Source organism: Entelurus aequoreus, linkage group LG21 (assembly GCF_033978785.1).
Source record: "Entelurus aequoreus isolate RoL-2023_Sb linkage group LG21, RoL_Eaeq_v1.1, whole genome shotgun sequence".
Classification (NCBI taxonomy): domain Eukaryota; kingdom Metazoa; phylum Chordata; class Actinopteri; order Syngnathiformes; family Syngnathidae; genus Entelurus; species Entelurus aequoreus.
This window is the reverse complement of record NC_084751.1, coordinates 8,384,471-8,407,356: the sequence shown is the minus strand read 5'-3', so window position 1 is coordinate 8,407,356 and position 22,886 is coordinate 8,384,471. Positions and strand designations below refer to the sequence as shown.

Sequence of the window (22,886 nt, the reverse complement as noted above, 5' to 3'; positions counted from 1 at the left end):
CGGCAGCAGCTGTCCGTGTCGGAAAAGACACCTGAGGACGACACGGCAGTCACGTGACTCGCCCTTTTTTCATGTCATACTTCTTTACGCAGTGGATGTACTGCATTGCCCGTCTGTTTGGACCCAGCTGCGTTTCTACTCGTATGGATTCTTCTTTCATCGTTCCGAGCAACTTTTGAAGTTTTACAATATAACTACAACTATTTATACCTACTAAACCAGGGGTCTCCAACGCGGTGCCCGCGGGCACCAGGTAGCCCGTAAGGACCAGATGAGTAGCCCGCTGGCCTGTTCTAAAAATAGCTCAAATAGCAGCACTTACCAGTGAGCTGCCTCTATTTTTTAAATTGTATTTATTTACTAGCAAGCTGGTCTCGCTTTGCCCGACATTTTTAATTCTAAGAGAGACAAAACTCAAATAGAATTTGAAAATCCAAGAAAATATTTTAAAGACTTGGTCTTCACTTGTTTAAATAAATTCATTATTTTTTTTACTTTGCTTCTTATAACTTTCAGAAAGACAATTTTAGAGAAAAAATACAACCTTAAAAATGATTTTAGGATTTTTAAACACATATTCCTTTTTACCTTTTAAATTCCTTCCTCTTATTTCCTGACAATTTAAATCAATGTTCAAGTAAAAAAAATGTTTTTATTGTAAAGAATAATAAATACATTTGAATTTAATTCTTCATTTTGGTTTCTGTTTTTTCGACGAAGAATATTTGTGAAATATTTCTTCAAACTTATCATGATTAAAATGCAAAAAAATTATTCTGGCAAATCTAGAAAATCTGTACAATCAAATTTAAATCTTATTTCAAAGTCTTTTGAATTTCTTTTAAAATTTTTGTTCTGGAAAATCTAGAAGAAATAATGATTTGTCTTTGTTAGAAATATAGCTTGGTCCAATTTGTTATATATTCTAACAAAGTGCAGATTTGATTTTAACCTATTTAAAACATGTCATCCAAATTCTAAAATTAATCTTAATCAGGAAAAATTACTAATGATGTTCCATAAATTATTTTTTTTATTTTTTCAAAAAGATTCGAATTAGCTAGTTTTTCTCTCCTTTTTTTCGGTTGAATTTTGAATTTTAAAGAGTCGAAATTGAAGATAAACTATGTTTCAAAATTTAATTGTCATTTTTTTCGTGTTTTCTCCTCTTTTAACCCGTTCAATTAAGTGTAAATATCATTAATTATTAATAATAACATAGAGTTAAAGGTCAATTGAACAAATTGGCTATTTCTGGCAATTTATTTAAGTGTGTATCAAACTGGTAGCCCTTCGCATTAATCACTACCCAAGAAGTAGCTCTTGCTTTCAAAAAGGTTGCTGACCCCTGCACTAAACAGTCACAGCGAGACATGGTGAAGATCGGAAGCCCGCGAACGAATCGAGTCTTTTGAACGGCTCTTTTAAGTGAACGATGAGAACCCAGTCCCAGTTTTTTTTTTAAAACGCAAAGATATTAAATAGGTGTGTTATTGTTTGTGCTATGACGCCATCTTTTGGACGAGTTTGCTCACTGCAGGTGTCCTAATATTGCATTGCCCTTCTGTTTGGACCGAGCTGTAGCCGTCCACAGCGTTTCTACTCGTATGGATTCTTCATTCATTGTTCCAAGCAAGGTTTGTAAGTTTTACAATATAACTACAACTATTTATACCTACTATTTTGTTCATCTTCTTTACAAGCCCTGTCTGTTATATAATACTAGTTTCATGTAAATCAATTAATCTTTGTATTTTTTCAAATAAATAAATAATAAAATAACATAATATCATATACAATAACGTAATATAATAATATATGTAGATATAATAAGGAAATAACATTATAAAATATGATATGAATAATAAAAATCTTTAATTTGACACAGATGCCTGACTACCTGACTTCTGCTTTATTTTCCTTTGCAGGAAGTGATGTCACACATTGTGTTGGAACTTTGCTGGGACTTTAGAGTTGAGTGACAAAGTACATGGAAGTAGTACTAGTAGTAGTAGAAGTACACATTTGTACTAGTAGTAGTGGTAGTAGAAGTACACATTTGTACTAGTAGTACTAGTGGTAGTTGAAGTACACATGTATGTAGTAGTACTAGTGGTAGTAGAAGTACACATGTGTACTAGTAGTACAAGTACATACATGTGTACTAGTAGTAGTAGTAGAAGTACACATGGATACTAGTAGTAGTAGTAGAAGTACACATGGGTACTAGTATTACTAGTGGTAGTCAAAGTACACATGTGTGTAGTAGTACTAGTAGTAGAAGTACACATGTGTACTAGTAGTACTAGTAATACAAGTACATACATGTGTACTAGTAGTAGTAGTAGAAGTACACATGTGTACTAGTAGTACTAGTAGTAGTAGTAGAAGTACACATGTGTACTAGTATTACTAGTGGTAGTAGAAGTACACATGTGTGTAGTAGTAGTAGTAGTAGTAGTAGAAGTACATATATGTGTACTAGTATTACTAGTAGTAGAAGTACATACATGTGTACTAGTAGTACCAGTAGTAGTACAAGTACACATGTGTACTAGTAGTAGAAGTACACATGTGTACTAGTAGTGCTAGTAGTAGTAAAAGTACACACAATGTGTACTAGTAGTACTAGTAGTAGAAGTACACATGTGTACTAGTAGTAGTAGAAGTACACATGTGTACTAGTAGTAGCAGTAGTAGAAGTACACATGTGTACTAGTAGTAGTAGAAGTACACATGTGTACTAGTAGTAGTAGTAGTAGAAGTACACATGTGTACTAGTAGTAGCAGTAGTAGAAGTACACATGTGTACTAGTAGTAGTAGAAGTACACATGTGTACTAGTAGTAGTAGTAGTAGAAGTACACATGTGTACTAGTAGTAGCAGTAGTAGAAGTACACATGTGTACTAGTAGTAGTAGAAGTACACATGTGTACTAGTAGTAGTAGTAGTAGAAGTACACATGTGTACTAGTAGTAGCAGTAGTAGAAGTACACATGTGTACTAGTAGTAGTAGAAGTACACATGTGTACTAGCAGTAGTAGAAGTACACATGTGTACTAGCAGTAGTAGAAGTACACATGTGTACTAGTAGTAGTAGACGTACACATGTGTACTAGTAGTAGTAGAAGTACACATGTGTACTAGTAGTAGCAGTAGTAGAAGTACACATGTGTACTAGTAGTAGTAGAAGTACACATGTGTACTAGCAGTAGTAGAAGTACACATGTGTACTAGCAGTAGTAGAAGTACACATGTGTACTAGTAGTAGTAGAAGTACACATGTGTACTAGTAGTAGTAGTAGTAGAAGTACACATGGGTACTAGTAGTAGCAGTAGTAGAAGTACACATGTGTACTAGTAGTAGTAGAAGTACACATGTGTACTAGCAGTAGTAGAAGTACACATGTGTACTAGCAGTAGTAGAAGTACACATGTGTACTAGTAGTAGTAGACGTACACATGTGTACTAGTAGTAGTAGAAGTACACATGTGTACTAGTAGTAGCAGTAGTAGAAGTACACATGTGTACTAGTAGTAGTAGAAGTACACATGTGTACTAGCAGTAGTAGAAGTACACATGTGTACTAGCAGTAGTAGAAGTACACATGTGTACTAGTAGTAGTAGAAGTACACATGTGTACTAGTAGTAGTAGTAGTAGAAGTACACATGTGTAATAGTACTAGTAGAAGTACACATGTGTACTAGTAGTAGTACACATGAGTACTAGTAGTAGTAGTAGTAGAAGTACACATGTGTACTAGTAGTAGTAGAAGTACATACATGTGTACTAGTAGTAGTAGTAGTAGTAGAAGTACACATGTGTACTAGTAGTAGTAGTAGTACACATGTGTACTAGTAGTAGTAGAAGTACATACATGTGTACTAGTAGTAGTAGTAGTCGTAGAAGTACACATGTGTACTAGTAGTAGTAGAAGTACACATGTGTACAAGTAGTAGTAGTAGTAGTAGTAGAAGTACACATGTGTACTAGTAGTAGTAGAAGTACACATGTGTACTAGTAGTAGCAGTAGTAGAAGTACACATGTGTACTAGTAGTAGTAGAAGTACACATGTGTACTAGTAGTAGTAGTAGTAGAAGTACACATGTGTACTAGTAGTAGTAGAAGTACACATGTGTACAAGTAGTAGTAGTAGTAGTACACATGTGTACTAGCAGTAGTAGAAGTACACATGTGTACTAGTAGTAGTAGAAGTACACATGTGTACTAGTAGTAGTAGTAGTAGTAGAAGTACACATGTGTACTAGTAGTAGTAGTAGTACACATGTGTACTAGCAGTAGTAGAAGTACACATGTGTACTAGTAGTAGTAGAAGTACATACATGTGTACTAGTAGTAGTAGTAGTAGTAGAAGTACATACATGTGTACTAGTAGTAGTAGTAGTAGTATAAGTACACAGAGTGTGTACTAGTAGTAGTATAGGTACACAGAGTGTGTACTAGTAGTAGTAGAAGTACACAGAGTGTGTACTAGTAGTAGTATAAGTACACATAGTGTGTACTAGTAGTAGTATAAGTACACATAGTGTGTACTAGTAGTAGTATAAGTAGACAGAGTGTGTACTAGTAGTAGTAGTAGTATAAGTAGACAGAGTGTGTATAGAGCAGGTATACCTAAGTGTTCATAAGACTGCGCCTTGTTTCCAGATCCACACCAAAGAGTCCCTGGAACGATGAAGCCTCTTTTGACACGCAGGTGACCTTTGACCTCAGGCTCCGTGGTCCTCGTGCCACGCAGGGACACGCACGCATCCCCGCGTGCGCGCACGGCCTCGATGAGCGCGCCGTCAAAAGGCCGGTGCAGGCTCTCCCGCGCGCACGCCAAAACGTGCTTGCGCACCGCCGCCGCGTCGTCGCTCCACGCGCAGGCGAGCAGCGCGCCCTCGCGAGACCACACGCTGTGGCAGACACGCGCCGACGAGACGACAGTCACGCGCACGCCGCCGCCGGGCGAGAGTCTGGCCCGCGTGCACGGGGCTCCCGCCAAAGTCCACCTGAGGAGAAGCACGAGCAGGGCGGCCGCGCGCGTCATCGTGCACGCCCTTGAATGATGGCCTGATGGAGAAGTCCTGCTTTAAAAGGAGGACATGGGGGCGTGGCCACAGCCCAAATTAAATCACGTGACCTGACTCAGACACGCACAATCTAGCAGGGGACATGACACATTGATTCTGCTAAATCAGCACTTCACACACGCCCCCTAGTGGCAGGAAGACATATGTCCGCTGCAAAACAGGACAATAATGTCTTCATCTTGGATATATATATATATATATATATATATATATATATATATATATATATATATATATATATATATATATATATATATATATATATATATATATATATATATATATATATATATATATATACATATATATATATACATATATATATATATATATATATATATATATGTATATATATATATACATATATATATATATATATATGTATATGTATATGTATATATATATATATATATATATATATATATATATGTATATATATATATATACATATGTATATATATATATATACACATATATATATATATATATATATATATATATATATATATATATATATATATATATATATATATATATATATATATATATTAGACTTAGACTTAGACTTAGACTTCCTTTTATTGTCATTCAAATTTGAACTTTACAGTACAGATAAGAACGACATTCGGTTTTGCGGGATAAAAGAGCAATAAAGTGCAGATATAAATAAATAGATTACTGTACAGATAAATATATTGTACTTTTGCATATGCAACTACGTTTATGGATGTATGTTATATTCATTGGCGTTGTTAGGCCTATTTTAGGGGGGCTCAAGCCCCCCTAAAATGTTCTTAAGCCCCCTTAAATAATTTAGTGTTAAAAAAATAATATATTTTTTTTTTTTTTTTTTTACAAATACATGCCGACATGTTCATTATAAAGTGACCCGAATATGAGTTGAAATAAATAATCATATAACCTGTCATTATTCACTCAGTTTCCCCTCACTTCATAGTGCAAGGTAGAGAGCCCCTTTAGTGCCATTCCACTTGTTCATATACAAAATGCCCACATCACTCAAAATCCAGTCCTCATTTTCTCTGCGACCTTGCTTGCGGTCCTGCAGGTGTACGAAGCACATTAGCACACAGCACTGCAGAACAAGAACCTTGTGTCTGCAATTGTAAATAATTTAGTTTTTAAGTTTTGTGTTTCTTGTAGCATCTATATAAAGTAATATACATTTGCCTATTGTTAAAATAATGAAAACAACATCATTAAATATATTTGTTTTATTGTATTGTTACATTAATAGCTGTTGTATTATTATAGGATGGCTTGTTAAACATTTCATAGGATTTTCAGATGGTGGAAAAACCAAGATATTTAATATAAAATGTAAAATGAATAAATACATAAAAATTAAAAAAATGGTTAAAAGCCATCGTCCCGGGGAGCATTTAATTTCGTCCCGTGCATTTTTTTTTTACCGTCCCCGGGACGACGGGACTACTTTAATCTCAAGCCCTGGAAGTTACATTTTATTGTTTGCATTATTTGTTTTAGCATTGCACTTTGAAGATGGTCCCTCAGCTCTTTGACAGCTTTGGCTCTTTTTCAGATCAGCAGACTAAGTCTTTTTTATTTACAGTACATATAAATGTTTCTCATTTCTATTCAGACTTCCATATATATTTAATTTCCTTAACGGCTTGCCATAATATATATATAAATATATTATATACAAGCCAAATTATCCCGATCCAGATATTACTTTAATTCAAGTAATTAAGTAATATTTGCAGGGCTTGAATTTACAACCATTTTAGTCACATATGTGCCCAAAATGTAATCAGTGCAACTTCAAAATATTTGGGAACAAACAATTATTGTATTGTGAGCGAAAGTTGTGGCATTAGCCTGTATGTTGTGAACTAAAGGCCTACTGAAAGCCACTACTAGCGACCACGCAGTCTGATAGTTTATATATCAATGAGGAAATCTTAACATTGCAACACATGCCAATACGGCCGGGTTAACTTATAAAGTGACATTTTAAATTTCCCGGGAAACTTCCGGCTGAAAACGTTTCGGTATGATGACGTTTGCGCGTGACGTCACGGGTTGAAGCAGATATTTTGGAATAGCACGGTGGCCAGCTTAAGTCGTCTGTTTTCACCACATAATTCCACAGTATTCTGGACATCTGTGTTGGTGAATCTTTTGCAATTTGTTCAATTAACAATGGAGACTGCAAAGAAGAAAGCTGTAGGTGGGATCGGTGTATTAGCGGCTGGCTGCAGCAACACAACCAGGACTTTGAGTTGGATAGCAGACGCGCTACCGTGAGTACAGCTTTGGCTTCCAAACATTTGATCGCTTGCCCGTACGTGCGTGCATGTCACGTACGTAACTTTGGGGAAATATATGTTTCTTGCCGACTCTGATGGCAGCCGGGGTGTCGTCGAAAGCTACAACGCCGTCCGCCGCCGCGCCGCTGTCCTCACCTGTCTGGGTTGACTTCCTCCGTCTCCGGGCCGCCGACCGCAACGATCATCGTGGTGAAGTCCTTCGTCGCGCCGTTGATCGCTGGAACGCAGGTCAGCACGGGTGTTGATGAGCAGATGAGGGCTGGTGTAGGTGGAGAGCTAATGTTTTTAGCATAGCTCTGTCGAGGTCCCGTAGCTAAGTTAGCTTCAATGGCATCGTTAGCAACAGCATTGCTAGGCTTCGCCAGGCGGCACAGCATTGACCGTGTGGTTACAGGTCCAGGGTTTGGTAGTATTGTTGATCTTCTGTCTATCCTTCCAGTCAGGGGCTTATTTCTTCTGTTTCTATATGCAGTTAAGCACGATGCTATCATGTTAGCTCCGTAGCTAAAGTGCTTCGCCGATGTATTGTCGTGGAGATAAAAGTCACTGTGAATGTCCATTTCGCGTGCTCGACTCTCATTTTCAAGAGGATATAGTATCCGAGGTGGTTTAAAATACAAATCCGTGATCCACAATAGAAAAAGGAGAGAGTGTGGAATCCAATGAGCCAGCTTGTACCTAAGTTACGGTCAGAGCGAAAAAAGATACGTCCTGCACTGCACTCTAATCCTTCACTCTCACTTTCCTCATCCACAAATCTTTCATCCTGGCTCAAATTAATGGGGTAATCGTTGCTTTCTCGGTCAGAATCGCTCTCGCTGCTGGTGTAAACAATGTGCAAATGTGAGGAGCTCTTTAACATGTGACGTCACGCTACTTCCGGTACAGGCAAGGCTTTTTTATCAGCGACCAAAAGTTGCGAACTTTATCGTCGATGTTCTCTACTAAATCCTTTCAGCAAAAATATGGCAATATCGTGAAATGATCAAGTATGACACATAGAATGGATCTGCTATCTCCGTTGAAATAAGAACATTTAATTTCAGTAGGCCTTTAAAAAACATAGAGGCTAATGCCATGACTTTCATTGTGTTTCAGTGTATCTTGAAGGATCATGCAAGTAATTGTTTCTTGTTGGTGCTGTAAACAAAATGTCACTGTGCAAACCCATGTTTGTTGTTGTACTGAACACAGATTGAAACTAAACCGATTGAAATAATAATAATAACAATGAATAATTTCAAAGTCTTTGTTAGCCGTTTGTGAAGTTTTGTGCTCATGCGCTACGTTCGCTCGCATCCTGCATCTCCTGGGGGCTAAGCCCCCCCCCCCCCGTCCTTAAGAGCTAGTGACGCCCCTGTTGTCATCTGATCAAAGATTTACTTAAAGGAGCATTTAGTCAAAAAGGGACACCTCTCTCGCCATCAACAGAATGTAAAGAAAAAGAAGATATTTCCTATGTAACCTTTAATTTGGTCTCTTATTCTCAGTTAGGAAGTGTAACGTATGCAGTAATTATGATTTAATGATTGTTGAATATTTGTCACCGATTCTGTTCATAACTTTTATGGACAGAATTTCTAGGCGCAGTCAGGCCGTTGAGGGGATCTGGTTTGGTGGCTGCAGGATTAGGTCTCTGCTTTTTGCAGATGATGTGGCTCTGATGGCTTCATCTGGCCAGGATCTTCAGCTCTCACTGGAGCGGTTCGCAGCCGAGTGTGAAGCGACTGGGATGGGAATCAGCACCTCCAAGTCTGAGTCCATGGTTCTCGCCCGGAAAAGGGTGGAGTGTCATCTCCGGGTTGGGGAGGAGACCCTGCCCCAAGTGGAGGAGTTTAAGTACCTCGGGGTCTTGTTCAAGAGTGAGGGAAGAGTGGATTGTGAGATCGACAGGCGGATCGGTGCGGCGTCTTCAGAAATGCGGACGCTGTATCGATCCGTTGTGGTGAAGAAGGAGCTGAGCCGGAAGGCAAAGCTCTCAATTTACCGGTCGATCTATGTTCCCATCCTCACCTATGGTCATGAGCTTTGGGTTATGACCGAAAGGACAAGATCACGGGTACAAGCGGCCCAAATTACTTTCCTCCGCCGGGTGGCGGGTCTCTCCCTTAGAGATAGGGTGAGAAGCTCTGTCATCCGGGAGGAGCTCAAAGTAAAGCCGCTGCTCCTCCACATGGAGAGGAGCCAGATGAGGTGGTTCGGGCATCTGGTCAGGATGCCACCCAAACGCCTCCCTAGGGAGGTGTTTCGGGCACGTCCGACCGGTAGGAGGCCACGGGGAAGACCAGGACACGTTGGGAAGACTATGTCTCCCGGCTGGCCTGGGAACGCCTCGGGATCCCCCGGGAGGAGCTGGACGAAGTGGCTGGGGAGAGGAAAGTCTGGGCTTCCCTGCTTAGGCTGGTGCCCCCGCGACCCGACCTCGGATAAGCGGAAGAGGATGGATGGATGATTGTAGAATATTATTTTTTGTGGTTACACATTTAGTTACAATTAGTAAATATTAGTTTTATTCATTCCTCCATCCGAGCTCCTTTATTACGTTGCAGGTGTCCCGCAGTTAAGATGTTTGCCACACGGGGGCAGCGTGGACAGACGGGGGCCGCGGCAGCCTCCGGCAGGACGGAGGACGAAGAAGACGGGCGCACACAATGCACTGCACCGCTGACAAGGGTTGTGTCTCTCTCATTCTCACCACAAATCCCCAAATCCGTGGAAACTTGTGAAAAGGAAGCCGCGGGGACGCCTCGTCTCCCCCGGTTCATGTTGGCGCACTGTGGCCCTGGAGGGGAAAGGCTGGGACGGCCGGCGAGGGGCCAAACTTGTTGGATCTAAACAGTGACGGCTGCACGGAGGAGCTGCCCAGCCCGACGGGGGTCGGCCCACACCCTCCTTTACGGAACTCGACACCGAGGCTTTCAAAAGCGGGCCTCGGATTCTGGTTCCAAGTGATGGAGGTGGAACCAAGGCGTTTACGTGCGTGAAGGAGCAGTTTAGTGCTATTAAACAAGCGATTGTCAGTAGAACCTTCCATTTTTCTCCTGCTGGCGCTGGGGGAAAAAAAAGGATAAACCTCCGCTAGCTAACAGCTGGATATGCTAACGCTAGCTCGTAGCTAGCGAGCGCTAACGTTACGTCTTTCTTTTGATGGACGCAAAGTCAAGCATCACTGTCAACACGTCGACAATTATTGAATAATATTACAATACATCATTTGTGTAGCGTTCTTCTATTAGTGGCGCGGCGCTATTGCGAAGATACATGTTTATCCTTTTCTGTCGGAATATATTGTGATGTATGGCGTTAGCCCGTAATGCTAACTGCTAGTTAACACTAACTAGTCGTCGAGTTAGACGCGATAAGTCAACAACATTGAGTTTCGTTTCTTCAATGAGGTGTAAAAGCCTCGTCTGCTTTGTGTTGGCCTGGTTTGGACTCTCGGCCTTCCGAACTAGCTCACCGTGTCATTAAATCATCTCGATGGACGTATTATGATGATAATAATGCATGATTTGCAACATTTAACCATCGTTAGGAGGATTTAACTGGTCTGGTCGTCATCACAACCTGGGTCGTCCTTTTTGTTTACATGCGTATAACTTATTCGGTTGTTTGTGAATATTCCTGCTAACTTTAGCTGTTTCGGAGACACTGAACAATCTGGTGACACTTCTTGAAATGACACCCAAAAAAGGCCCCGATGCCAGTAGACTGTTGCCGGACGCTAAATAATAGGTTTCATTAACGCCATTTTAACTGCTGGTGTCGTCTCTTCGCGGTTCGGTGCCTTCCGCCGGACCGGGACTCGAACTACCGGTAAGTCCCTGAGAGTTGCACAGGAAAAAAAAAAAAGGCTTGACGTTTTTCCGGACATGGAGGGCCCGAGTCGAAGCAGCGGATTCAGGCAGAGCCGCCGATCCCGGTCCCAGCGCGACAGGGAGCGGCGGCGGAGGAGGGTGAACCTGGCGGCGGAGGAGAGGGCCGCGTCCCTGTCGTCGGGCTCCGACCGGGAGGCTCGCGGCACCAACGGCGTCCGCGGGGCGGGCGGCGACGAGGGCCGACCCGGGTTCGGCCGACACAGGCCCCCGCGCCGGAGGAAGAGGGAGTCCGTGTCCTGCGAGGAGGACGTCATCGACGGCTTCGCTATCGCCAGCTTCGTCAGCCTGGAGGCTTTGGAGGTGAATGTGTGACACCTGCTGTCATGCTGGGGGGGACTGACACTGACACACACCTGGTCATCACACACACTCACTCACTCTTGTATTTGGCACCTTCTTGAGACCTCCGAATAATGCCTACCTCTTTAGAACCACCCTTTCTAGATATATAAAGATTTGTATTTACAACATTATTAATATATACACACTATGCAAATGTAAAAAAGCTTTGTTGTGAAAAATGTATTAGGAATTCCACAAGAAAAAGGTCACAATTGTACAAGAAAAACCTAGAATGTTGCCAGCATTATAACAAAGGTCGTCATTTTACTCAACGCAAGTCAGAATTTTACAAGAAAAACTGAACGTGTGCAATATTATGATGAAAGTTTGAATTTTTACTCAATAACCGTCGCAATTTGACAAGAAAAGCTTAACATTTTTTGCAATTTTATAAAGAGTCGTAATTTTACTTGACAAAAGTCACAATTTTTTTTTTAAATTAAAAATTTTGGCAATATTATAATAATAATGGGAATTTTACTTGGCAAAATTAAGACAAAAGTCATAATTTTACTCAAAAAATGTCACTGTTTTACAAGAACAACAAAAAAATTGGCAATATTGTGATAAACGTCAGAATTTTATGACTAATGTCTCCATTTTGCATTTAAAAATAATGGTTTTACATAAAGTAATAATTTTACGAGAAAATATTTCAATATTACAGAAACAGAAAGAATATGAGAAATTGTTCCCAATTTTATAAGAAAAAAGTCGGCACATTGTGAGAAAAATACTTCTTTTAGTTAATGTATTTATTTATTGTAGTTTTTTGTTTGTAATTGGTTTTAATCTTCATTATTTACTTCAAGTTATCAAGTTTTTCTGAGTAAAAATAGGGAAGTCCTTCTTTTGCTGCCGTCTTGTTTGATCATATATTGCTGCCTATGCACCTGTCAATGTTTACTTTTGTATGCACATTAAATCAACAAAAAATCCTGACTTTGGAGCAATGTTCACAGACTCTAGTATTTGGTTCTCTAACAGAGGCAATGGTTTTCTGTATTGGGACCATGATTTCGGTCCTAACTTGTTCACCGGTCCTCATATGGAAGGTACTTTTCCTTGTTGATGTCTCAAGAAGGGTTGAAATACAAGAACACCCACACACACACACACACGCACACACACACACACACACACACGCACGCACACACACACACACAAAGCAATGCACTTCCCAAACAAACCCCAAGGCGTCCATCCATCCACTGATCCTCAATTATTCATGTTCTCATTCGGGGAGGTGTTGATAAGCTGCCAAATGGCTTTGTGGGGAAACAAGCTTCTTAAATGAACTGCACTAGTTCTTGTGTATTTGCCGCTAGTGCGAATCCATAGCTTGTTTATTCAGGGAGTACAGACTTTCTTAGTCTATCTACCTCGTTGTTAATAGAAGTGCGCCAAAATCTAATTTCTTAGTCAAAACCAAGACCAAGGCGTTCTTTGTTCACACTGCAGGTCAATTGTAATTTTTTTGCCACAATTGCTTGTATTCCGACACGTGACTTCTTCCCGGAAGTGAAAACCAGCGGTGGTCAACCAAGCCATGATGGTCGTTGTACAGCAAGCAGCGCGCAAACTATCTAAGTACAAAAGAGGTTTAAATCTTCCTGCAAAAAGCAGATATGAGCAAAAAAATCCAATTATGCAATGGAATAGATCCCTATACTTTGTCGAGTGGTATCAAAGATTTCATACGTCGGTTTAGTTCCCAGACATATCGAACTATTGTGCTCCAGACACTATTCTACATGACAAAACAGATGAAAACTTGGAAAAAACATGGAGGTCTACAACTTCTTTGTGTGTGTCTGGGTCAAGGACATTGGTATCAAGACTCTCCCGGATAAATATGCCTCGTTTTGCTCGAGTAAGGCTGTATTTAATGATTTAACTTTGTGTCTACCGCCATGTTTGTTGTTGTTGTTGCACGCGCCGTTTACGAGTAGCGTGTATTTCCCCGTCTTTATCAAAATAACTATAGATGTCAACATCGTTTATGTGCTGAAAGATTCATTCATGATTGTTTATCAAAATATAACTATAGATGTCAACATTGTGTATGTGCTAAAAGATTCATTTATGATTGTTTATCAAAATCTAACTATAGATGTCAATGTTGTGTATGTGCTGAAACATTCTTTCATGATTGTCTTTGGTAAAAACTTAAATCTTTTAGGTTTTGCTCACATTTGATTTTTTTTTATTTAGACTTGTGCTTTTCAAAACACTCGTAGCAAACACGTGTTTTTAGGAAATACAGATAATATCAAGATAATACTTCAATGGGAAAATAATAAACTTTAAAAGTATATTAAACAAACCTTTAACGAAGTGATCACTGCAAACTCGTGCATTCTTCCACTCTGTTCCCTTGGACTGGAGTGTGAGCTGCTTTTCTCGTCGTCGTTTCGAAAAATCTCGCACTCTTCCGCCGTTTTCGATTACCTTTCGAGGAACTTTGAAGAAACGGTTATACTTTCATCAATTTGAACGGTTCGTACAGCCGAAAACAACACAAGCATAGGGCATTTTTTCTATAAGAAAGCTAAATGACGCCTAGTACCACCATCACTTGACCACCACGCATGTTTATTGGCTGTTATGTTAGCCGGACGTGACGTCAATAAAATTGGTACTGAATTTGGTACTTGTATAGGCACTGACAGAGTTTCGTTGTATTGATTCACGTAAAATCTTTCGCGGAAATTTGCATTTTTTAACATTCGTTTTCACTTCAAAATATCACTTCCGCGTTTTTTTTAACTAAGTATCAATAAAAAATAGGATCCACACCAAATTTTAAAAAGCTCGCCTCAGGTGCAGGTACTCGCTGTCCCGCTTGCCTAAACGCCGCACCGAGTTGCAGGACGAGGAGACGATCAGGAGCACCGAAACAAGCTCGCTAGTAAGCTAACCATCTAGCTAGCTTACTTGTTGTTCCCTCTCCGAGCCACAACGTTGTCCACTTTGCTGCTAATCATATTTGGATGATTACAATCTGAAGGCTACTAGTTCTGAACCAGTTGTAGTTCTTGAGTATTTATTAATAGTTAGCGGGTTTTTTTGACGTGACGAATTGTAAACAGAAGTCACAACACCGGAAGTATATTACCCGAGGGGGCGTGGCTACAGTATAATTTGGCTTTTATGCATGCATGTTATATAATTTAAAACACCATTTTCAATGATAATAATGTTAGTAAATTATCTCGTAAAACAAATGTTTTACATTAAATGAGACATATAAGTGTCAATAAGACAGCCAAAAGAGGTTAGTAAATGACAATAAATCTAAAGGTCAAATATAGTGTAGAAATGCACAATTGCAGGAAATGTAGTCTTGATTTTCAATATTTTCTTTCAATGTTTTCATGGCAGCACTTAGTGCTGATAGAAATGTTCCTCTTTGTTTCTCAAAGGGTGCTCACATCCCTGGAATTTGGTACTTGTATAGGCACCGACCGAATTTTCTCGGTATCGATTCACGTCAACTCAAACGGTGCCATGTTGTGATACCTTAGTTGCATGTGACGTCACTCATCACGTCTGTTTGCAGACTAAACGTAAACGATCACTCCAGCAGCACTCGTGACAAATTCAGCCAACACCCTTCCGTAATGTTGCTATTTTTAACACCAAACATAGCAAGTAGACGTCAAAATGCGCAAGCTTGATGCTAATTTATATCGGATTATTATACTATTAGCATTAGCAATTTTACATGGTGATCTCAACACCTCCAAATTTGGTAAAGGAAACTACGACTAAGAATAATGTTACAATCAAACAGCTGTTGTGTATTAATAAGCACAGTACTTACAGTATAAACACTTTGTATTGCGCAACATAACACATTCCTGGAAAAAGCTACTTCCTAGTTAGACAACATACCGTAGACAACCTATATGGTACTGCCATTTAATGTCTTGAAAGTGCAACTGCATTTAAATGAGACTGAAATGTAATCATGAAGCAAGATCAAATAACTGGACAGCAGTTATCATAATCGGCTCATTTTTAAATGTTACAAAAATAAATTTTATTTTAAAACAATTCACATTTATTAACACACACAAAAAGTACCGAAAATTGGTACTGTTCAGTACCGGTATCGATTTCCAGGTATGTGAACGGTACCAACCCATATGTGACCTGTATCTGATTTGTTTCATGTCAATGTAAACTGGAAATAAATCGGGTATTTATGGAATGCGACTGCAGTCTAAATGCTCCGGTCGCATTCATCCGACCGATGGGATTGTGCTGAAAATTTTAATTCCCCCTCTGGGATTAATAAAGTATTTCTTGATTCTGATTCTGATACATTAATAAATAGCGATAAGCGTCATGGTTCTTTGCCAAAATAGACAGTTGCAAAATAAGTAGTTGACAAATGAGCAGAAAACAGGCGGAAAAAAATGTATTGGGAACTCACGTCAATGTTCCACCACTCCTCTCTCGTAGTGCTTGTCCACACGTTCTTCGGAGCAAATGTCCCACAAACTGCGAGAGCCATAATGCTCGCCCTCTTCCTTCTCAATCTTCTACGCGCAATCATTTGGTTTGGAAAATGTTGACTTTGATTGCACAAAATCCTGGAAATTACCACAAATGCGCCAGGACTGAGAACTACCCTGAATGGAATCGGCGGAAAAACAAGTTGGCTCTATATTGAAGTTATTATCATATATATATATATATATCTATTTATGACGTTTGCGAATAGATATGATCAAAATAGTATCAATGTCACAGAGATTTCAGGGGTATTTTGAGTGATAATGAGCTAGCCAGACACGTCATCATGTGACGTAGCGGTAGGAACCACAGATCCCTTCACCACCAACAACAATGCTTATCATGCAGACTTTGCTAGAACCAACGATTACTTTGGGAAAAATTATGATCCAGAATCTTCTATTTTTGAGCCTGAATATAAGGAGGAAGCTTTAAAAGCTGTGTGCTAAACAGAGGCAGCTTTAGAGAAACACTAAGCATCATTTAACAGTATTGCTACATGCTAAACAAGAAATACAAACTATCAACATAATCAGACAATCACTTACTCTACAATGTCTGCTCTTACTTCGATGACAACTGATGGGATGTCTATATCTTCCCTTTTGTATAAATAATTAATCATGATGCACACGAAGGGCTAAAATGGAAAAATCTCCCTGCAGACAGCGTCTTGGGTTATGTGTGTTTGTCTCCATCTCCGGGTATACATTGTATGTCACAGATGAACAACTTCTAGATTCATGGCTAAATCCTCCTAATATCCAGATGAGAGGCATGATTTATAATCTAGAATAACTTTGACGAGCCAAGACGTGATGATGCTGGGAGCAGCAGCTCACAGTAAAGCAGCAGAGGGCTACTTAGCTGTCTGTTTTATTGCACCACTAAGAAATAGTTTGTCTGTGTTAGCGCTTATAAAAGCATTTGGTTAATATTCAGGTCACAATATGTACATATAGTATTTATTTAGAGGGTTTTGTGGGCAGAATAGAGAGCCCCCATTGACTACATTGCTAGCTGACTTTTTATGTCTTTATGACTAAGAATGCATAAAAAAAGAAAAACGTGTCTTCATTTCTTATATAGAGATTGGGAATGATAGACACAATCAAGCATATAAAGTCAACTTGTGTTTCCACTCCACTGCTACTTTAAAGTATATCCACCCCGCAGACCTATTGCCTGCACTGCACTCCGGACAAACGCGCGCTTCCTGCTTATGTCATCACAACGTCCGCTTTGGGCAGTGGTGTTTCAGTCTCAAGTCTTTCGGACAAAAGCCAAAAATGACATTTTTGGACCAAAATCAGGGGCCGAAGTGTTGGTGCGTCACCAATTCTTAGATAAAAAAGCATTTTCCTTACATCTAAAACATCGGAGGGGCAGCATAAATAAAATAGGCGATCTAACCTATAGGGTGCCAATCAGCCTTGAGCTAATTACAGCCAATCAGTGTTGCCATGGCGATACCAGCACACATGCAGGCCTCAAACATGTGTTCAACTGTGATTGTACTAAAGATAGCAATTCTTCTGCAGCTTGCGCCCTGCTTTTTTCCTGAAGCGCTAGCCACCAGGAGCACTTTTGGGGCACGGAATCACCGCTGCCCTGCAAGTCAGTGCAGGGGTCTCCAACATTCATGTAGGCATTATGTTCACATGTGGCAGATCAATCCAGCAAACATATAAGTGCACAAAAAAATTTGTGAGGGACCTGACCTTTTTCCCCTCTGCAAAAAAGCTCTCCAAAGACTTACTTATTTTTGATAGCTTGTAGGCTTATTTTTTGGCTAACGTATCTGAAGGTTTATACGTGATTCGTCATCGTTGAGGACATAAATGTCTAATAACATTAGAGCCACTAGCCATTAGCTCCAATAGATTTCTATAGGTTTGAGGTTTTTATGGTGTCCTATTTCTATGGATTTCTGTCCTAAAAGTTGTGTATTCAGGCCCTGCGATGAGGTGGCGACTTGTCCAGGGTGTACCCCGCCTTCCGCCCGAATGCAGCTGAGATAGGCTCCAGCACCCCCCCACGATCCCAAAAGGGACAAGCGGTAGAAAATGGATGGATGGATGGAAGTCCTCTCCAAGGTTTCTCATAGTCATTCACATCGACGTCCCATTGGGGTTGTGAGTTTTTCCTTGCCCTTATGTGGGCTCTGTACCGCGGATGTCGTTGTGGCTTGTGCAGCCCTTTGAGACACTTGGGATTTAGGGCTATATAAATAAACATTGATCGATTGATTGATTGGTTGAAGTTGTGTATTCATATTTTGTGCAATATTGCATATACATACACTTCTGTGTGCTTTTTTGGTGCAATTTCCCATGCGTAAAGCCATCTGTTAATGCTCACTACTAGCTATGTGCAATAATAACAGAACTTTAGCGTACTAAGCCAGTCATTCTAAATTATTTTTGAAGACAGTTTTTTTCACGCTCCCCCTAAATTGAAATACGACTGAGATTCTGGTAATACACCCTACTATATAAGAATTACTGGTCTAATGACTCCTATAAAACTTTTGGAAATGTATGTGTACCGTATTTTTCGGAGTATAAGTCGCACCTGCCGAAAATGCGTAATAAAGAAGGGAAAAAACATATATAAGTCGCACTGGAGTATAAGTCGCATTTTTTGCGGAAATTTATTTGAAAAAACCCAACACCAAGAATAGACATTTGAAAGGCAATTTAAAATAAATAAAGAATAGTGAACAACAGGCTGAATAAGTGTACGTTATATGAGGCATAAATAACCAACTGAGAACGTGCCTGGTATGTTAACGTAACATATTATGGTAAGAGTCATTCAAATAAGTATAACATATAGAACATGCTATACGTTTACCAAACAATCTGTCACTCCTAATCTATACGGCTAGTCTCTTACGGGAATGAGCTAAATAATATTATTTGATATTTTACGGTTATGTGTAAGTAATTTCACACGTAAGTCGCTCCTGAGTATAAGTCGCACCCCTGGCCAAACTATGAAAAAAACTGCGCCTTATAGTCCGAAAAATACGGCAAATACAAATACTTGAATGTAATATAACTTTAATAACTCAAATGCGGGATCAAAGTATGTGTACTACATGTCCGGTGTGTAGATCAGTGGTTCTCAATTATTTTCTGTCACGCCCCCTCTCGGAGACCAAAAAATTTTCACACACCCCCTTTATTGAAGTCCTAATGAGACCCTAACAATATTTATTTATTTATACATATCTTCGCTAAAGTGAAGGGTTATGTATGTACACTTGGTCTTATTTCTTGGTTGAGCCTTTTGGTTAGTTCGAGCAGTGCTGCCACCTAGCTGGAGGCTTGTGTATCGTTTAAGAATGGAAAAAAGACGCTAACACTGGAAGTTTATAAATTATTTAATGTTGCTTTGCGGCCCAGTAGCAAATGCGCCACGGGTCAGTACCGGTTCCCGGACCTGTGTTTGGGGACCATTGTCATAGTGGACGTGTGTTTACAAGTTGTTTGGGTGATATGGCTGAAAACTGATTTGATAGTTGTTGATATTTTTTATGACCCATTAAAAATAAGGACAAGGAGAAAAATAAAATAAATGTAAACGTTTTTATTTGCAATATAACCTTCCTCTGATTATAATCCCCTCAGCTATCTTGATGGAAAGGAAATGTCAACAAAAGCATGATATACACCCAATCAATGAATGTAAACAAAATATGAACACATTGAACATTTAACAATAAGCTCTTAAAATGAAGGTGCACAAATTAGGAATATGTAAGAAATGCTTCATAAAGTGTACGAAAATGTAAACATAGAGAAACCTGAGAACTATTTTCTGCAGGTTTAGTGGCAGGAAGTTCAGTGTTTCCCATAAACTGCCAAGATACCTGTGGTGGTGGGGGCGTGGCTATGGGCGTGGTCAACATGACATCATCGAGTAATTTGCATAATTTACTACAATGATATGATTTTCTCTAAAAAGGCTCAAAAAATGTATACTTACTAAATAATAAGAACAGTTTGGTTTTAAACGTCCGTCCATCCATCCATCCATCCATCCATTTTACAATATAATTACAACACTTTATGTACATATTTATATACAGATTTGAACAATAAGTTATTCACTGAAATATATTTATGAGTTGTGGTTCTTACAAAAAATATATCTTATAAAATATAAAAGCTAAAATGTCTCTTAAAGCTCTGCCCCTTTAATTAGTGCATACTAAATAATTTAACTTTAGCCTACTACTACAACCATATTATTTACCAGCAACATAAAGGGAAACAGAGGCAGAGGTGTCCTGCCACAGTCAGTAACAAATAAACAGAAAACAGTAGTGGTCAAATACAAATAAGGCAACAAGAGAAGTATCCTACACTTCTCTTTTGTAAAGTAAATCAGAACAGCCTATATGGGCATCTACATCAACTATATGATTTGCCTGAGAAGCTGGACAGGACATTAAAAAAACAACAACATTTTTTTATTTTATTTGTGGCGGACGTAATTCTTTCGTGGTGGGCCGCCACAAATAAATGAATGTGTGGGAAACACTGAAGTTACAGCTGTGCTCTAAAGGGCGTACGTTATATGAGGCATAAGGTGGTGTGGTATTAGCGGTCTTGCCTTGCATCATTTACAGACCAGTGATCACTTCATGCGTTGATCGCTTACCAGAGGTCGAGTGCCTTTGTTAATGCAACCGACCTTCTTTTGCAACTTGGGGTTTCTTCCGACGAAAAAGAAAGAAAATTATGGAAAGTTTTATCAAACGCATTTTTTATTGATATGGATTACGAGTCTATTGCGATCTGTCTTGATGTGGTTTTATCGTGTTGATTCCTCCACTCACCTGTGAATGCTCTCTGTGCGCCAGATGGACTGCTCCTTGAAGCCCAACCAGCGCACGGACATGCTGGGCAGGAGGAACAAGGGCAAGAGGGGACCAGAGGAGAACGGCGGGGGGCCTCTGTCCGAGCCGGAGGAAGGCGCTCCTCACAGCTACTGTTGGAACAAGAGCAGAAGCAAGAGGAGGAGGATGGAGGTGAGATGGCGGACATGTTCATGCAGATAGTTCCAGTGGTCTGCTGCTCTGTTGGTATCAGGGTCTTGACAGGATTACTGGTTTTAAACTTTGAATTACTCTTTAGAGTTTTATTTCGAAGCCCTGCAACTAATAAAGTTTTTTATTTCGGCTTTAGGGACACCCTTTGGAGACTGGCTACATTGTAAGTATACGTAAAAAATGATAATCATATTTAATAAGGGCGTGTCATGAGTGTTTTGTTTGTTCCTCACATCTTTCAGTGTGACACTGAGAGCGATGCTGGAGACAAGGTATGAACTTTTCTATTTAATGACATCGTCATCATCATCACATTGGAGATTCCTTCCGAGTGCGGTCATTCCAGTCACGTTTTAATTGCAACTCTTTGAACTTTTCCAGGCCTCGGACCATGACATGGATCCGGTGTTCACAGTTAGCACCAGGAAAGGTAAGAATGTCGTTAAAATGCTGCACCCACTTTGACGTGTTTCCCACAGAGCAGACATCCTTGCCTCGTTTGCATAATTAGCCATCAGCATTTGTGCTTTCATTTCAATTTGCTTAAACAATCTAGAGAAGTATCATAAGCATTTTAGCTATAGTGTGTGATTAAGGGCTATATAAGTAAACTTTGCTTGAAGTCTGAGTAGCTTCATTAGTATTTTATTGTCAATTCAACATTGAATAATAGAGAACAGTATAAATATGATTGTTTTGAATGTAAAAAAAGATATAAACACCACCACCACTAGGGGTGTCCCCATCCGATATTGCAGGGGTCACCAACCTTTTTGAAAGCAAGAGCTACTTCTTGGGTAGTGATTAATGCGAAGGGCTACCAGTTTGATACACACTTAAATAAATTGCCAGAAAGAGCCAATTTGCTCAATTTACCTTTAACTCTATGTTATTATTAATAATTAATGATATTTACACTTAATTGAACGGTTTAAAAGAGGAGAAAACACGAAAAAAAAGACAATAAAATTTTGAAACATAGTTTATCTTCAATTTCGACTCTTTAAAATTCAAAATTCAATCGAAAAAAAGAAGAGAAAAACTAGCTAATTCGAATCTTTTTGAAAAAATAAAAAAAATAATTTATGGAACATCATTACTAATTTTTCCTGACTAAGATTAATTTTAGAATTTTGATGACATGTTTTAAATAGGTTAAAATGCAATCTGCACTTTGTTAGAATATATAACAAATTGGACCAAGCTATATTTTACGGAGCCCCTAAAGGGACATGGGAATTTTTTTTTTTTTAGACATGTATCTCGTGGCCACGAGAAAGTATCTCGTGGCCACGAGAAAGTATCTCGTGGCCACGAGAAACTTTCTCGTGGCCACGAGAAACTTTTTATTAAAAAAAAAAAAAAAAAAAAAAAAATTAATTTTTTTTTTTTTTTTTTTATAAAAAGTTTCTCGTGGCCACGAGAAACTTTCTCGTGGCCACGAGATACTTTCTCGTGGCCACGAGATACTTTCTCGTGGCCACGAGAAACTTTCTCGTGGCCACGAGAAACTTTCTCGTGGCCACGAGAAAGCATTGGATGCGTGCTGATGGTTTAGTGTGTGTTAAAATGGCAGTTTAGGAGTTAATATGGCTGTATTTCCAGATAGGACTTTCCCCATGTGTGTTGTGGCAAAATGTGAATGCTTGATTAGTAGGTGTGAGAC

General features: G+C 39.4%; 2 protein-coding genes across 12 annotated transcripts in view; one reads left to right on the top strand and one right to left on the bottom strand.

The window, feature by feature from the left end:
• Nucleotides 1–5,085, bottom strand: part of pla2g3 (phospholipase A2 group III) — a 9,927-nt gene extending 4,842 nt beyond the window's left edge. For all 10 annotated transcript variants that reach the window (XM_062031881.1, XM_062031882.1, XM_062031883.1 and 7 more), the window contains exons 1-2: nucleotides 4,639–5,085; nucleotides 1–31 (exon numbers count right to left, since the gene is read on the bottom strand). The exon at nucleotides 1–31 is cut by the window's left edge and continues 102 nt beyond it. In XM_062031881.1, coding sequence (XP_061887865.1) covers nucleotides 1–31; nucleotides 4,639–5,056 — 449 coding nt within the window. In that variant the 5' untranslated portion in view covers nucleotides 5,057–5,085. The remainder of the gene's footprint in view (nucleotides 32–4,638) is intronic.
• A 4,931-nt stretch (nucleotides 5,086–10,016) lies between these two features.
• Nucleotides 10,017–22,886, top strand: part of fbrs (fibrosin) — a 46,260-nt gene continuing 33,390 nt past the window's right edge. Inside the window, exons 1-5 of one of the 2 annotated variants that reach the window (XM_062030733.1) lie at nucleotides 10,017–11,592; nucleotides 21,032–21,199; nucleotides 21,357–21,383; nucleotides 21,463–21,492; nucleotides 21,602–21,650. In XM_062030733.1, coding sequence (XP_061886717.1) covers nucleotides 11,287–11,592; nucleotides 21,032–21,199; nucleotides 21,357–21,383; nucleotides 21,463–21,492; nucleotides 21,602–21,650 — 580 coding nt within the window. In that variant the 5' untranslated portion in view covers nucleotides 10,017–11,286. The remainder of the gene's footprint in view (nucleotides 11,593–21,031; nucleotides 21,200–21,356; nucleotides 21,384–21,462; nucleotides 21,493–21,601; nucleotides 21,651–22,886) is intronic. The other variant, XM_062030732.1, reaches the window with a different exon arrangement.